Genomic DNA, 17630 nt, shown 5'->3' on the forward strand with positions numbered 1-17630 from the left:
TTCCAGGTTTGTGTGTTGAAGGAAGTTGGAGCTAAACTATGCAGGACACGACACCGGCCCTCCAGGACCGAGTTTGGACACCCCTGGTTTATTAGTTTTTTGGGTGATTTAAAAAATGTTTTTTTTATGAACTATCCCTTTAAGTAAAAGTAGGCTAATTTTTTCTGTGTATGAAAACCCTATAGGAATTATATAGCATGTTGGCAGATGATCATGTGTAGTGCATAATCATATAAGGCAGATGACTAACTATGCGTACAAGCCTTTGATGCCTAAATGCTGAAGTAGCCCATTTATCTACAACTTCTGCAGCGCGCTAAAGTCGTGTATAAAGTGGTATCTGGTTAGTGTTTTCAGTGTCTAAACATCTATACGCGCTCATGATGCTACACGCTTCATAAATACTACAGGCGTAGGTAGACAGACTCACTGTGCTGTGAGACACACGACGGTGACGCTTCATTATTTACAGTGGCGTCTCATAAGAGCGCTATAAATACAGCTCCACGGTGCTCCGCGCTCACACTCGCGCTCTCCGTGTGTTTTATATTCAACATTCCACACTAAAACTACTCAGCACTACTATTTAGACTACGGAGATACTCGTATCCTCACTGGAATGCTTATGTTTTCCTCAGGAATAAGTCTTTAGACTTTATTCAGACTGAACGGATGATGATGGAAGTCTGATATCGCCTTTCGATCCTCAAGGACTGCTGATATTTCTTTTCACCTTCGTTGATAAAAGTTACACCATGTTCAGGTGGAGTGATCCAGCTATGGATTAACTAAAACGCGCCGCAGAAGGTAAATGTTTGCCTTTGTTATTTTATTTTTAAAGTTAAATTACACATACATAAATATAGCAAGTGACTGAGCAAATTCGTATTAGAAAATTGGGTATTAGAAGTAGTTTTAATCGTGTTTAATGCGTCTTTTATATACACTTTGGGCGTATTTATTTATGTAAAGTGTTTTCTATAACGTTTTAAAAAGCGTTTGAGACATAACAATTCTAAAATAGTTATGACAAGATGCATGAAAACATTATTAACAAAGCAAATAGGAATATTTATGTAAAATGACACAACTTATTCTTACCCAAATACTGAATTGTATTATATTTTTAACACCTGGCTGACAATTGGGTTAAAACTAGAGTTATGTGAAGGACTGGCAAATCAGGAAATAATATAATATTTAAAATTAATAGACTGTTTAAAACTGTGTTAAAATATGGACAAACTCCAAATGCTGGAGAAAAAAATGTTGGGTTTCACACAATTCCTTCATGTTGTCTCAACATAAATCAATGAAGTTAACTTATTTGCGTTTACAAATATAAGTGGATTGAACATAAAACAATTAAGTTGTCCCAAAAACACCTTAAGAATTGTTTTGTTTCAACTCATTTTAATTAAGTAGTTTGAATAAGCAGCGAAAGTCATTTTTTGAGTGTACACAACACCCAAGGTTGAGTTATAACAATCCGGCATTTTTACAGTGCAGCTTTACTGTTTATCTGTGTTAAGTATTACGTTCAATGTTAAATAATAATATTAACGACAATATCCCTCAGCAAATGGCTATTTAGTTCTTGTTAAAGGGTTACAGTGGTCAGAAGTGTTGAAATTTGCTCTGAACGTTTTGCTTTCTCATAGGCTGAAGAGGAAATTGTGCAAAGAAAAAACAGAAAAGAGAAAAAAAAAACAGTGTTTCTATTCACTAAAGTTTTCAGAAAGGTGTGTCCGTGTACAGTTTCAGACCTCTGGACTTAATTTCCCTGAGTGAATGTTTGTTCATAAACAAGAAAAATAACAGGAAGGAATGTAATCGCTTGTGTGTTAACTGATCGAGAACTTTCAAACAGATGAGCTCTGTGGCAAAAATTAGCAATGTATTCCTGTTTCTGCATCTCTGATTGCAGCTTATTTGCTATTTAAGTTGATTTAAAAGGGTAGTTCACCCAAAAATTCTTTTTACTTACCATTTACTCATTCTCATGTTGATCGAAACCTTAATGAGTTTACTTTTTCCTATATTGAACACAAAAAAATGCTGCAAACTGGTGTCCGTTATTTTCTGAAGTATTTGTTTTACAAACTACATATCCCAGCGAGCACGAAACTACATCAAAAAAACATGTCAAACATTAGCATTATATTCATATTTCTGCATCTTTAATTGCAGCTTATTTGCCATTTAAGCAGATTTAAAGGGTTAGTTCATCCAAAAAATGAGTTTTAATCATCATGTACTCATCCTCATGTCTTTCCAAACCTTAATGAGTTTGTTTTTCCTATATTGAACAGAACAATGTGGGAAACTGCATGTGTCCATTATTTTCTGTAGTATTAGTTTTGCATACTATGTATCCCAGAAGGCACCTTAATGTCAAAACTACATCAAAAACATGTCAAAAATTTGCAATATATTCGTATTTTTGCATCTCTGATTGTAGCTTATTTGTTATTTAAACTAATTTAAACATGGATTGTTCACTCAAAAATATATTTACTCATCCCTATGCTGTTCCAAAGCTTTATGAGTTGATTTTTTCTATTTAACAAAAAAGAAGATATTTTGAAAAATGTTGAAAAATATATTTTTGTTTTATCTTGTTTTATCATTATCATCCATAGTATTTGTCCTTAAATGTACTCCAGCAGGCACCTTGATGTCAAAACTGCAAATTGATATGATGTTAATTGACTGTAATCGAGGACTGTCCTGTAATCGCTTTTTGATGTGTTTCATGTTAATGTTAGATGTCAATATGATGTTGTTTTGAAATCAAGGTAGTTTGCATGCAATGTAGAGATTAAAAATCCAATTTAAGTTTGCAAATTGAATTTGAAGCTTTTAAACTTTTCAAATATTATATAATTCTTATTGTGTTGTTATTTTGGTGGTCGGAAATGCATCAATGTGTGGACGTCAAATGGACTTCAGGCTTTTGAAATCAAACTGATTAGCATTTTTGTTATGTTTTCTTGAAGTCGATGTCAGTTTGGTGTCATTTTTGACGTCAAGGTGCCCACTGGGATGCTACAAGTTTTCAAAATTTTTCAAAATATCTACTTGAAGGTTTAAAAGAAACTCATAAAAAGGAGTAAATATTGACTGTTCATTTAATCTTCTACACTGCTCTTTGCTCCTTGATGCTGTTGGTGTTTTTTTAAGATAGCATTTTTTATTTATTTTGTTTATTGTAATGGTAAATTAGGTCTTGCGATGTTGACTGTTCCCTGTTTTGTGGTGTATAACTTTGCAACAATCAATTTAAAAATAAACAATGTCATTACTGTCTCTTTAAATACTCATATTTTACACGTCCCTCTTGTATTTTCTCCCCAGTGATGTACCTGTAAAATCAGCCGGTCCTGTAACCTGGTGGAGATGTTATCCATCCAGCAATACAACAGCACGGTTTTAGCTGAGGATGAAGCGTTGGTCAATCAGAGCCATCATTATGTGGCACCGCTGCGCTGCAGGGAAAACCTGACCACCACCAGCCCGACGGCAGCGGGTCTGTCCATGACCCTGGGCATAGTCTCCAACATCATAGCGCTGGCCATCCTGGCTAATGCCTACAGCCGGCGCAGCAAAACCACCAAAGCCACATTTCTGCTGTTTGCCAGTTCTCTGGTGGTCACAGACCTCGTCGGACATGTAATTCCAGGCGCTCTGGTTCTTCATCTCTACCTGTCTGGCACTGGACCTTGTCTTCCAGCAGTGCCCGATGGGACCTGTCAGTTCCTAGGCGGCAGCATGGTTTTTTTCGGGCTGTGCCCGCTGTTTCTGGGCTGTGCAATGGCAGTGGAGCGATGCATAGGTGTGACCAGGCCTCTCCTACACAAACGCTTGGTTTGCACCACCCAGACTAAGATTGTAATGGTGATGGTTTGGCTGCTGGCTTTAAGTGTGGCATTTCTGCCCTTCTTCCGCCTAGGCTCCTACACCTACCAGTACCCATGGACGTGGTGCTTTATTAATGTTTTAGACGAAACAAACGTGACTGATGTGATATTTGTGGTGCTCTTCTCCGGGCTGGGACTGGCCTCACTGGCCGTAGCTCTGGTCTGTAACACCATCAGCGGGGTGACTCTGGTGGCTGCAAGACTTAGAAAGAAGCAAAAGCAGGAGTCCATCCGTCAAAGCAAGAAGGACAAGCAGGAGTCTGTTCGTCTCAGCAGGAAGGACAAGCAAAACAAGTCCAGCAAAACACATGATATTGAGATGGTGGTACAGCTGGTGGGCATCATGGTCACATCTTGCATCTGCTGGAGCCCTCTGCTGGTGAGTGCTGGTGTTACAACTTCACCATTACTGCATATTATTTAGGGATGCATAGTTATGGAGGACGAAACCTTGAATGAATAAATATGCAAATAAATAAATGAATTAAATAATTCCTGCATAAATAAAACAATAAATAAATATGCAAATAAATAAATTAATAAATGTATATATAAATCTACAAATTCCTGCATAAATAAATACATAAATAGTGCGGGCAGATTAATAATTAAATAAATTACACCGATGTTGGGGGAATAAAAAAATGCTAAACTGAAAGTAGATTTTCCCCGCTTCACACTATTATAAATTATTTATTTATGCAGAAATGTGTAGGTTTAAATATGCATTTATTTATTTGCGTATTTATTTATTGTTTTATTTATGCAGAAATTTGTGGAATAATTAATTAAATAATCTATTTATTTGCATATTTACTTATTTATTGTTTTTGCAGGTTTCGTCCTCCTGACATAATATATCATTACACAATGTGTAAATCCGCTATAGTCACATCGAACCATCTGCAATGTCAATTCAGGTTAGGTTCAGTTTTATTTTATTCATCCGTTGGGAACTTTAAGTTTTGACTCACATTGAGACACCTAACACACAAATATATTACTGAACATGTGCACATAGACGTTATCACCTATGTATTGTCTAACTGCAGGTTTGCTAGATTTATATGTAATAACCAGCATGCGAATTATACATTGACGATCGGGGGGTCAACTTTTTTAGTAGTAGTTTGCTAATACATGATTCAGTGAAAAAACTTTATGAATGTATTTAAATTACATATCAGTTATTAATAAAATACATTTTCAGTGCTTTGAGGAATATTTAGTGACTATTTTAGAGGTTGCTGTAGGTCGAACTATACAAATTATGTGTCTCATTTTTATTTTTGTAGGCTACATGCAGATATAGACACATATTTTACATGAAACGTGTTTCCTGAATACCTGAGATGTCTATCAGTGCTCTAGAACTGCCAGTTTCAGTGGCAGTGACATTTTTTAATTATTTAAAATATTTAAATAAATATTTAAAATATTTAAATAATATTTAAATAATTAATATTTAATATATAATATTTAATATATAATATAATATATAAATATTTAAATAATTAATATTTAAGATAGAGATCGGAGGAAGTTATTTCTTATAATTAAATGGCTGACCTCCCATACATCTTGTTTTGATGTCCTTCAGGGGGGATCATTAGATGGGGTGGGTCAAACCCCCCTGTAATTCGCACCCTGACTTTATTGTTAAAAGCACCTAATTACTAGTCAATTAGTTGTGGTAACTGATAACCTTAACTTTTCTGAATTTGATTTTAATGCAATAATGTCCACCTTTGGTACAGCTGCTTCGAAACAATGTTTGTTCTTCAGCTTGTGGCATATGGCAGACAATTAGAAATGTATAAATATAAAAATCTAATAAAAGTAAATCTTTACATTTTTAAAAAAAGATCAGCATGAATATATTCAATATATTATCTTTTTACTAATTGAATTCATTTTAAAGTGCTTTACAAAAAAAAGGCATCACAATATCTTCAAAATACATCACAAGCAAACATATTAGCATTAATATGAAAATAAATAAACATGTAAATTTAATAAAAATGCAGTTAGTAGTTGAATCCAGTTGATTTATATATATATATATATATATATATATATATATATATATATATATATATATATATATATATATATTTATATATATATATATATATATATTTATATATAATCCAGTCATTAAAATATTAAGTTCAATTTTGTATAACTTAAATAATTTGTTTGAAACCTGATTGTCTCTAAAAATAAGGTAAAGTAACATAAAAGCATGTGTTGTAACTTTTTGTCTGATTTATGTTATTTTTATGACATGTAAATTAGAGTATGTTGCATTTATTATTATTATTTATACTATAATATATTATTAATATTAGGAGTTGTTTTTTTAAAGGGTCATGAACTACCTCAGTTTTTAGTTTGTAATGTTCTCTGATGTCTGTTTATAATGTAGTCCAGATTTTTACAGCAGAAAACATCATCATTTAGAAGTAACACACTGTTTTCTGTGCTGCTGTTTAGACTTAAGAGTAAACACCCTCTGCTGTGATTGGCTGACAGTTTTCCATAATAACAGGGCTAAACAGTCAGTGAAGTAGAAGCAAATGTCAGTCTTCTGTGAAGGTGGAGTTTATCCGGCATATTACCTCATAGAGTTGAAAACATCAGATAAAACCATTTATTTTGGGTCAGAAATAACCCAAATGCTTTGTGGGAATAAAACAAATAATAACTTCTCTAAGCATTACAGGACTCCTGCAGGATGTTTGTTTTGTTTGTATTGAATGGTTTGTATTCTGTCAAATGCTTACTTTTTATTTGCTGTTATAACATGAAGCGTGATTGTATATTAGAGCTGTGGTGGAAAGTTATTTGGAAAATCGATTCTTAAGCGATTCTGAGATTTTTAAAATACATTTGTTATTCTCTCTGGTCTTGAATCAATTGTGAGCTCAGTTTTTAACAGCAGATCGTGTTCTAGGCTCGTTTTTAACAACAGACGCCACTCTAGGCTAGTTTTTAACAGCAGATGTCGCTCTAGACTTTTAACAACATATGGGGCTGTAGCCTAGTTTTTAACAGCAGATCGTGCTCTAGGCTAGTTTTTATCAATAGACACTACTTTAGGCTAGTTTTTAACAACAGATGCCATTCTAGGCTAGTTTCTAACTATAGATGCAGTTCTGGGCTAGTTTATAATAACAGATGGTGCTATAGGCTAGTTTTTAACAGCAGATCGTGTTCTAAACTAGTTTTTAACCATAGACACCACTCTAGGCTAGTTTTTAACAGCAGATGTCGCTCTAGGCTAGTTTTAAACAATAGATGCCAATCTAGGCTAGTTTTTAACAACAGATGCCAATCTAGACTAGTTTGTAACTGCAGATTTGCTCTAGGGTATTTTTTTTACATCAGACGGCAATCTAGGCTGGTTTTTAACAATAGACACTTTCTAGGCTAGTTTTTAACAGCACACACTGCTCTAGGTGAGTTTTCATCATCAGCTGCCGCTCCAGGCTAGTTTTTAGAGCAGATGCTGCTCTAGGCTAGTTTTTACCAATAGACGCCACTCTAGACTTTTAACAGCAGACACCGCTCTAGGCTAGATTTTAACAGCAGATGGCGCTCTAGGCTAGATTTTAACAATAAACGGCGCTCTAGGCAGATTTTAACAGCAGATGGTGCTCTAGGCTAGTTTTTACCAATAGACGCCATTCTAGGGTAGTTTTTAACAGCAGATGCTACTCTAGGCTAGTTTTAACAGCAGATGCTGCTCTAGGCTAGTTTTTAACAGCAGATGATGCTTTAGGCTAGTTTTCACCAAAAGATTTGCTCTAGGCTAGTTTTTCATAGCAGACACAATCTAGGCTAGTTTTTAACAAGAGATACTCTCTAGGCTAGTTTTTAACAGCAGACGGTGATCTAGGCTAGTTTTTAACAACAGATGCCGCTCTAGGCTAGTTTTTAACAGCAAATGCTGCTCTGTGCTAGTTTTGTAACAATAGACGCCACTCTAGGCTAGGTTTTATCAGCAGACACTGCTCTAGGCTAGTTTTTATCAGCAGTTGCCGCTCTAGGTTAGATTTTAACAGTAGATGGCAATCTAGGCTAGTGTTTAACAGCAAATGACGCTCTAGGCTAGATTTTAACAAAAAATGGCGCTCTAGGCTAGATTTTAACAGCAGATGCTGATCTAGGCTAGTTTTAACAGCAGACACTGCTCTAGGCTAGTTTTTAACAGTAGATGATGCTCTAGGCTAGTTTTCAACAATAGATGCCACTCTAGACTAGTTTTTAACAGCAGATTTGCTCTTAGCTAGTTTTTCATAGCAAACGCAATCTAGGCTAGTTTTTAACAAGAAATACTCTCTAGGCTAGTTTTTAACAGCAGACGGTGATCTACGCTAGTTTTTGACAACAGATGCCGCTCTAGGCTAGTTTTTAACAGCAGATGCTGCTCTGTGCTAGTTTTAAACAATAGATGCCACTCTAGGCTAGTTTTTATCAGCAGATGCCGCTCTAGGTTAGATTTTAACAGTAGATGGCGATCTAGGCTAGTGTTTAACAGCAAATGACGCTCTAGGCTAGATTTTAACAAAAAATGGCGCTCTAGGCTAGATTTTAACAGCAGATGCTGATCTAGGCTAGTTTTAACAGCAGACACTGCTCTAGGCTAGTTTTTAACAGCAGATGATGCTCTAGGCTAGTTTTCAACAATAGATGCCACTCTAGACTAGTTTTTAACAGCAGATTTGCTCTTAGCTAGTTTTTCATAGCAAACGCAATCTAGGCTAGTTTTTAACAAGAAATACTCTCTAGGCTAGTTTTTAACAGCAGACGGTGATCTACGCTAGTTTTTGACAACAGATGCCGCTCTAGGCTAGTTTTTAACAGCAGATGCTGCTCTGTGCTAGTTTTAAACAATAGATGCCACTCTAGGCTAGTTTTTATCAGCAGATGCCGCTCTAGGCTAGATTTTAACATTAGATGGTGATCTAGGCTAGTTTTTAACAGCAAATGACGCTCTAGGCTAGATTTTAACAAAAAACGGTGCTCTAGGCTAGTTTTAACAGCAGATGCTGCTCTAGGCTAGATTTTAACAGCAGATGACGCTCTAGGCTAGTTTTAACAGCAGACGCCGCCTGTTTGGCTTGTTTTAGTCATACACTCTTTAGTCATACTCATTAAGAAGAGCTCTTGTGTGTTTGGCTAAATCGCTTTTATGTTAAAAGATTAATGTAAACACAGCGCACTATGAACACTTTTGTGATTTGCTTAAACCTTTCTTAACTTTATTATTGATTAGTTTAGGTTCTAGTGGTATTGTAAGGAATTGGATGTAAAGACTAGAGCGCCATCTGCTGTTAAAAACTAAACTCAGAATGAATTCAAAAGAATACAGTGATGCATTTGAAAGTCTCACAATCAATTTCTCATACAAGTTTCCACCACAGCTCTTCTTGTATATGACTTCAATCATTTCCAACAAACGTCCTCTGTTCTTCTGACAGATCTTCGGTCTGATGTCAGTCATCCGTTCGTCCATCAGCTCCATGGGTGATGATCTGGAAATGTCCTACCGGACTTTATTAGTAATGGGAGTGCGCCTGGCCTCCTGGAATCAAATCCTGGACCCCTGGGTGTATATTCTTCTGCGCCGAGCCATCCTAAGGAAGATCTACTACTTAACCACGGGCCGAACAGGACGCAAAGGGAGCACATTCCGGCGGTGGGAGGCCAGCTCCTTCCAGAACTCAGTGAAGAAAGCCATTAATCAGACCTGATGGAGTGTGGGATGCCGGAGTGTGAGTCCTACCACATGGAAAACAGTCAGACACTTAAAGTGAAAGCGTATGTGAGTTCCTTTTGCTTGAATGGTGGATGAAGGAGCAGCATACTGGAAGCTGAATTTGGAAGCGTGCTCTGGATTAACCGCAGAGACTTTAACAAGCATTATATTTGAGCTGGTGGAGCTAAAAATCCCATTCATTTTCCCCATATCAGGCTTTCAAACAGCAATCTTCAGGGTGACACTGTGGCTCAGTGGTTAGCACTGTCGTCTCACAGCAAGAAGGTTACTGGTTCAAGTCTTAGCCAGGCCAGTTGGCATTTTTGAGTGGAGTTTGCATGTTCTTCCCGTGTCAGTGTGTGTTTCTTCTGGGTGCTTCAGTTACCCCCACAGTCCAAAGACATGCACTATACTGTAGGTAAATTGGGTAAACTGAATGGACTGTAGTAAATGAGTGTGTGTGTGAATGCAAGAATGTTACCCAGTGCAGTGTTGCAGCTAGAAGGGCATCCGCTGTGTAAAGCATATGCTGAAGTAGTTGGAGGTTCATTCCACTGTGGTGACCGCTGATAAATAAGGGACTAAGCCGAAGGAAAATTAATTAATGAAACTAAGTAGCCATTACCTTCATTACCTCTAAAAAAGGTCTAATGCTGCGTTCACACCAGACACGGAAGAAGCGTCAAGCACGCGTGATTTACATGTTAAGTCAATGCAATAACACGAATAGACATCCTGTGGCACGATACACGCGAATGAGGCACTGCGAAATGGCGTGATTGAATGAAGCAATTGACGCGAATCGCTCAAGTTCGAAAATCTGGAGGAGTTTATGAACTCACAGAGCCGGGTGCACCTCTGAAAGGATCTAGTGGACTCAGACACGACTCCAAACGTATCTATGCTGTTTTTCAGCCTTTATAAAGCACATAAACACAGTTATTCCCTCAATAAAATCCATGTTAGCCATTTAGCAACGAAGCTACAGTCACCAGGCAGACAGAAGCCCTGGCCATGACACAATTCCACGTCTATTGTGAAGCGGGATTGACACGCAAATGAAGTGAGTAAACTCAAAATGTCTATTTACTCGCAAATAGCGCAATTTATCCGTGCGTTCCGCGTCTGATGTGAACAGCTTTAAAGTCTGTGGGAAATCAAAATTTGCTATGTTTACTTACTACATTGTTCTTTAGCTGAACAATTCATTTGTGCAAGCTAGTCCCCTTGAAGTTTTTGCTTTGGTAATCTTTAGTCAAAATCTGACCATTTCTTTTTACGTTTGGAGTGTCTGTCCTTCTCTGATGTTGTCAGTTTTTTGTCATATTCTTATCCATGCCCTCTAACCGATAGTTTGCTATTTGGGAATGATGCACAAAAAGAAAGCCCGGCGCACTACTCAATAGTCCATCAACATACTGAAATAACAGTCTCAGATAGACATGCTCCAATCAGGATTTTCACAGCCGATACCAAGTACTGATTCCTTGTCATGGTGATCGCCCGATACCGAATCTGATGCTTTAAGCTTTATAATCCATAAAGCACATGTTCCCTCTAAGTATGACACTTGAGTGGAGATCTCTCCTAACCTAAAGAAACAAATGAAGGATGTTGCATATAATCCCCTAAACATGTCTCTTATTTCCATTTAGTGTGGAGATGTCATGGTCAGAAGCAGCTTTACAGACAATAATGGATAAGACAGAACTTTCAATGGGATTTTTTTTTCCACACAGAACTTTCAGTTTTTATATGTAAAAAGAAATACATGCAAGGCCATTCTAGTCTCTTGCTATTTCACTCTCAAAATACCTTTCCAGTGTATTTTATCCTATTAAAAATGCCTGCGATTGGTTCATGAGATCAGCCAGATTGGCGAGTCCCGATCGAGTCATAAAATGTGATTATCGACCGATATCGATCTCTATAGCCAATCGATCTGAGCATCCTTAGTCTCAGCGACTTCTGACTATAAACCACAGTCTTAAACTTTCCCTTTTAGTCTTTTTCCTAACCCAGACTCATTCTGATTATGTATAGTTATATACATTTCTGGAGAGCGCCAAATACGTCGCAGGAGCAGATACGTCGTTTTTGCAGCTTTTGTGATTCCACCAGAGGCTGCTGTGTACATTTTTCCAGGTTTCAAATTTCTCTTGCAAGTGCCATTCGCGCCTGTTGTTTACATGTAAATCCACCAGAGGTCGCTGCTGACTGACTGACTGACTGACTGACTGACTGATCGATCAACTGACCCACTCTCCTCCTTCCCTAAACCCAACTGATAGTGTTTTCAAGAGCACCGATTGACCATCGTCCACCCACTTCCCTAAACCCAATTGACAGTTTTAAAAAGCAATCCAGAAAAAGAAAAAACCCTTGTCTGATTTTTACCACGTTTTTTTTTTCAGATTTTACCACATTCTCACACTGTTCTTGAATTGCTTATTTATATATATATATATATATATATATATATATATATATATTTATTTTATTTTTTTTTTGTGTGGTTTTTGTTTTACTTACTTTATGAAACCGTTCAATTTACGAACTCCGTCGGCATGGTCAACTCCAATCTGCCAATCTGCGACATATGCGGCGAGCTACTGGATAAACTGGTAACATCAGAAAACCCTTCCATATTGAGGTAAGCAGTCAGCTGGTAAGTGCGAAATGGAATGACATCATAGCACCCGTAGCGTTTGTTTTTAAGACGATCTCCAGTAATGTACTGTATATAGGGCTACGTTTTCAGAATGAGCCTGTGTTGCTTTTTTCTTTCAGTTTAAATGTTGTGATGTTGATTCCAATTTTTCTAGATTGCCTGTGAATGGGAAAAATAAATGGGAAAAATATTTCTGCAACCAAAGGCTGCTGATTAAAGTTGCACTCACTGATTCAGTTAAATAGACGACAGACTGTCACCTTCATTATCTTGCCATTAGAAATGGTAATGCAGGATTTTAGTGATCTTATAAAGGCCAGCGGGTCAGTTCATATGTAGGAAAAATTAGCACACATGTAAGCTTGAAGGAAATAAAAGCAAAACATAACAAAAATCTGTTGAAGACAAAGGGAGATACTTTGAAAAATCCTGAAGACAAGTAACCATTGACTTCCCTTGTCCTTCTCTGGAGGTCTACAGGTTTCTAACATTGTTCCAATGATCTTCTTTTGTATTCAACAGAAAAAAATGAAGGTTTGGAACATTTATTTATTATTAGGGGTAAATAAATAGTGAGTACAGTGGCACAGTGGTTAGCCCTGTCGCTTCACAGCAAGAAGGTCACTGGTTCGAGTCCTTGCTGGGCCAGTTGGCATTTCTGTGTGGAGCTTGCATGTTTTACCCGTGTTTGCGTGGGTTTCCTCTGGATGCTCCGGTTTTCCCCACAGTCCAAACACATGCGCTATAGGGTGTTTCCCAGTGCTAGGTTGCGGCCTAAAGGGGATCCGCTGCATAAAACACATTCTGGAATAGTTGGTGATTCATTCCACTGTGGCGACCTTTGAAATAGAGACTAAGCCCAAGCAAAATGAATGAATGTAAATAGTGAGTAAATGTTTATGTTTGGATGAACTATCTCTCTTTAGGGCCTGGATTTTAATAGTAAAACAGTGTGTGATCAATACTCTCAGGATTGACATGCACCATCTCTATTGGTGATTCATTATATGATTCATATTTTAAAATATGATTCATTGTTATAATGACTTCACTGAAATGTTCCTGAATGTGAAGCTTTTTTGGTTTCAGAGCTGCTGCACATAATTCAGTGTATTGGCCTTTGTAGTAACTTGTAAACAGCACATTATATTGGAGTAAATGGTGTAAATATTGATGCAGAGAAGAACTGTGTGCATTTGTTGTTGTTTATTTGCATATTTGTGTCTTGCTGAATTATTTGTGGTCTTGAAAATAATGCTAGAATATTATTTTGAATAATAAAAGTTCAAACGTGGAAGATTTATCAAATTATTTCTTTCATTCTTTGTGTCTTTCTTTCTTTCTTTCTTTCTTCCTTCATTTCTTGTGTTTTCTTTCTTTCTTTTGTGTCAGGATGCTGTATTCCCATTTCCTCTTAAAGCTTTCTTTTCAAAATCAGAAATAAATCAACAATTATACTTATTATATGAATGGATAAATGTATTCCCACATATTTAGTGACAAATTGCACCATATTAACCATCTTAAATAATAGAATTAGTCATCAAAACTGTTTCTTTGCCTTTTTATGATGAAAAAAGGAGGGGGAAAAATCACAATACTGTTTCTTTGAGCTGCATCGCCCTCAAATGACTGATTCTGTGTCCTACATTATGACTCATTTTAGCACAAGGAGAATCTGTAATAATTATAAAGCAAATTATTGTTTGTAAATAAATGTTTGTGTGCCTTTTTACTTTTTCCATACACTCTCAGAAATAAAGGTACACGAGCTGTCACTAGGGTGGTACCTTTTCAAAAGGTACACATATTGGTATACCTCAAAAGTATATACAGTGTTAGTATCTACAAATTTTGAGAGAAACACTTTTGTACTTTTTAGGTACTAATCTGTACCCTTGAGGGATTAATATGGACCTTTTAAGTACAAATTTGTACTTTTTGTAGAGGTACCACCCCAGTGACAGCTCGTGTTTCTGAGAGTGTAGAACCAAATCTGAGTGAATTAATTAAAGAAGGCATATCTCATTTTATAATAAGTTTGTAAAACTGTCATTCAAATGTCTAAACAAATTTATTAATGTTTTAATACATTTAAAATACAATTTAATTACATTTATTATTTTAAATAAATATTTTTTTTATGAAATGTATGTAAATATTAAGTCACACATCTCATTTTAATGCATTGCATTGTTTTGATAAATACAAAAAAATTTGAAACGAAAGGGAAAAGAAAGGGAAGATTAAAGGAAAGAAGAAAGAAAGAAAGGAAGGAGGTATGGAAGAAAGAGAAAGAAAAAAGGGAGGAAGAAAAAGATAGAAAGAAAACAAAAGGAAGAGAAAGAAAGAAAGAAAGAAAGAAAGAAAGAAAGAAAGAAAGAAAGAAAGAAAGAAAAGAAAGAAAGAAAGAAAAGGAAAGAGAAAGAAAAAAGGAAGAAAAATATTTGTAAAAAAATGAGGAAGGAAGAATGAAAGAATAAAAGAAAGAAAAGGGAAGAAAAACAGAAAGGAGGAAAGACAGATGGAAGAAAGACAGAATATAAGGAATAAAGAAAAAGAAAGAAAACAAAAGGAAGGAAGGAATGTAGAGAAAGAAAGAAAGAATAAGTGAGGAAGAAAGAAGGAAAAAAAGAAAAAAAGCAAACAGAAATGAAGAAAGGAAGAAAGAAAAAAATAAAGGAAGGATCGAGGAAAGACAAAAAATAAAAGAAAGAAAGAAAGAAAGAAATGAATGAATGAATTAAGAGAAAGAAAAAAGAAAGAGATGAAGAAAAAGAAAAGAGGAAAGGCAGGAATGGAAAGAAAGAAAGAAAGAAAGAAAGAAAGAAAGAAAGAAAGAAAGAAAGAAAGATTCTGTGTTTTTGCTATTGCAGTCGCCAGTCTGAAATGAAATAAAAATGAATGAAAAGCCACACCCTCTCTTTTCATTAATCTCTATCGGGTGATCCTATTGGCTGAGGGAGATCACATGTTGCGGCTCCAGTTTAGCGCACGCTGATTCTCCACAGCGGCAGAGCAGTAGACGGGCGCATCTTCGTCGCTGTATTGGTGAGTGGAAAATGACAAAATAATCCCAAAATGCAAGTGTTAAACTCGTAAAATGAGCAAATATATTGATTTGGCTCGTTTGACGTGCATTTAATTCGTTTTTCAATAGTTAAATGTCGTAGAAATATAGCCATCTATTCGCCAAATGTATATGGCTAGCTGTTAGCACGTTAGCTACGCACACAATTCCCCAAAACAGAGTATTTAGTATTTTATTATCGTTTTGTCTTACTTTTAAACCTAATGTGTTTAATAGCAGTCTTATCTGCGTCGTTAGTTAGTAAAACAATCATTCAAACACAATTAGATGTGTTTTTCAGTTGTTTCGGGGGAGGGTCACGACCATTTTAGCTCATTCGGTCCATCGGTGCCTCATAACAAAATGCGCAAGTTATCTTGCTCAGAAAACATTTTTGAGCTCAATTAGCGTTGTTTACAGGTAAAACGTCGTCGAAACTCCACAAATGCGATCCTAAGGAGCAGATGTTTTATTAAACGGTGGTCGAGGTTTGCGCACGCCGGTGAACTGCTGCCTCCATTGTTTGACTGCATTAAAATGGCCGCACATCTGTGATGGATACTGCGTTTGTCTAGTTTGCCCTCTGTGCTCTGTTCTTTTGAGGTAAAATATAGCGGTAACTTGTATTTAACGTTATATCAAACGTGTAAGCGAACTAGTATGTTGTATTTGTTAACTTGCCTCTTTTAAGAGGTATGAAGATGGTGTGGGCGTCAACAGGTGCGTGTCCTGTTTGTAAAACAAATTTAAGCCAGAGTATGTAAGACTCGTTTACTGTTGTGTAAATCAGGGGTTCCCAAACTTTTCAGCACGCGACCCCTAAAATAACAATGCCAGTGACTCGCGACCCCCAGTACCCTCTGAGGTGGTTATAAATACAGAAAACTTGCATGCAATGGCGAACACACACACTCCAATAGACCAAAGTCTCTTCTTCGTTTATTTTTTTTTATGTATGTCAGTGCTGTAAATGGGCCAGAAAGTTTAACCTGGTGTTATAAAATCAATCTGCTGCATCTGAAGCTATTGCTGTCTTTAATATAATGTATTTACCCCAGGGGTCGCAATCCAATAGAACAAGTAAATAAGCTACTATAGTAACTATAAACGACTGTTTGTTTCTCTTCAGTTGGTTATGGATAAAATATGGTAATTCTTATGGCCTAATAATAATAAGTAGATTTTTGGAAATCACCAGGCGACCCCCCCCTTCATTGTTCCGTGACCCCTCAAGGGGTCCCGACCCCCACTTTGAGAACCACTGGTGTAAATAACATTTTGTTACATAATGACAGTCCATACACTAAAATTATTATTCGAAAATAGATATGAGATATTCACATATATTTAGGTTAAGAAATAATTGACTGGTTCGTTGCATTATTTGAAAATAATGGCCACGGCTGGATCCCATTGAGGTAAAGCTGGTTTTTATATATTCACACATGCAGACTTTCTCCTTAATACGATTTCAGAAAAGTGTTATTTGCAGATTCTAAATGGTAACAACAACAGAAAGACATTGTTCTGATGTTGTATTTTGAGACGTTTTTGTCCTTAAACATCCCCTGTGTTTAGTCGCTTGGGGCTCGTATAGACCTTTTTCTTGGAACGCAAAATTACCCATTATGCTTTGCGTGTATGCGCAAGGAGAATGCGAAGAACTTCCGGTCGGCAGCTGATGCGTGTTAGCAGTCACATTTGGTCAGCTTTGAAACGATAGTTTTTACCTGCTTTTATCCTCTTTGAACTAACACTGTTGTCCATCAGCACCATGTCCTGGACTGAGCATTTAAAGAAAGGCGATCTAATAGGATGGAAAACAGCTGCTGTGAGGCATTTTCCCCTCGTTGTCAGACGGCATCTTCTGCAGTTTAAATGAAGCCTTGTCATCGCTAAAGTCAACAGTTTCTCTTTCTTTCAAATATATAACCAGCCCAAACAAACGTAATTCACCAAAATGTTTGACACACACACGTAGCCTGTACTGTGCCACTGACACACTGATTTAATAACTGTGACAAAGTGAAAATATAGGCTAGTGTCATTTCGAAATGACAGAAAAACACAAACCGTGGTAAAAACAACACGCGAAATAAACACAGACGGCTTGCGATTAGAATGAACAGCAAATCAGCCAGCAGAGTATCAATAACAGACTTTTATTGCTCATTTTTGTAAATTGCACGACTTTCATACCTGTTA

The 17630-nt window shown here is 36.6% G+C and overlaps 2 protein-coding genes across 18 annotated transcripts in view; both read left to right on the top strand.

Moving 5' to 3' along the window:
- The first annotated feature begins 522 nt into the window (after window positions 1-522).
- On the top strand, window positions 523-12063 carry ptger1b (prostaglandin E receptor 1b (subtype EP1)). Of its 2 annotated transcripts, XM_005163745.6 has the most exons (3): window positions 523-807; window positions 3358-4299; window positions 9407-12063. In XM_005163745.6, exons 2-3 carry the CDS (start codon window positions 3400-3402, stop codon window positions 9677-9679), a joined length of 1173 nt encoding a protein of 390 aa, XP_005163802.1. In that variant the 5' UTR covers window positions 523-807; window positions 3358-3399; the 3' UTR covers window positions 9680-12063. The 2 variants fall into 2 exon arrangements, with proteins under 2 accessions (XP_005163802.1, NP_001159805.1); NM_001166333.1 differs by lacking the exon at window positions 523-807 and having other exon boundaries at window positions 3373-4299; window positions 9407-9837.
- Window positions 12064-15354: 3291 nt separating this feature from the next.
- Window positions 15355-17630, top strand: part of ilf3b (interleukin enhancer binding factor 3b) — a 35109-nt gene continuing 32833 nt past the window's right edge. For 15 of the 16 annotated variants that reach the window (XM_005163739.5, XM_073936123.1, XM_073936125.1 and 12 more), the window contains exon 1: window positions 15355-15406. The gene's annotated coding sequence lies outside the window, so the exon portion shown is untranslated. 16 annotated transcript variants of the gene reach the window in all.

This window comes from Danio rerio, chromosome 3, assembly GCF_049306965.1.
Source record: "Danio rerio strain Tuebingen ecotype United States chromosome 3, GRCz12tu, whole genome shotgun sequence".
Taxonomy (NCBI): domain Eukaryota; kingdom Metazoa; phylum Chordata; class Actinopteri; order Cypriniformes; family Danionidae; genus Danio; species Danio rerio.

What these genes read in the sequence shown, in the direction of transcription:
- ptger1b (XM_005163745.6), top strand. Translation starts at nt 3,400, where the DNA reads ATGTTATCCATCCAGCAATACAACAGCACGGTTTTAGCTGAGGATGAA. An exon ending in TCTGCTGGAGCCCTCTGCTG is followed by an intron (nt 4,300 to 9,406) that starts GTGAGTGCTGGT and finishes TTCTTCTGACAG; the next exon opens with ATCTTCGGTCTGATGTCAGT.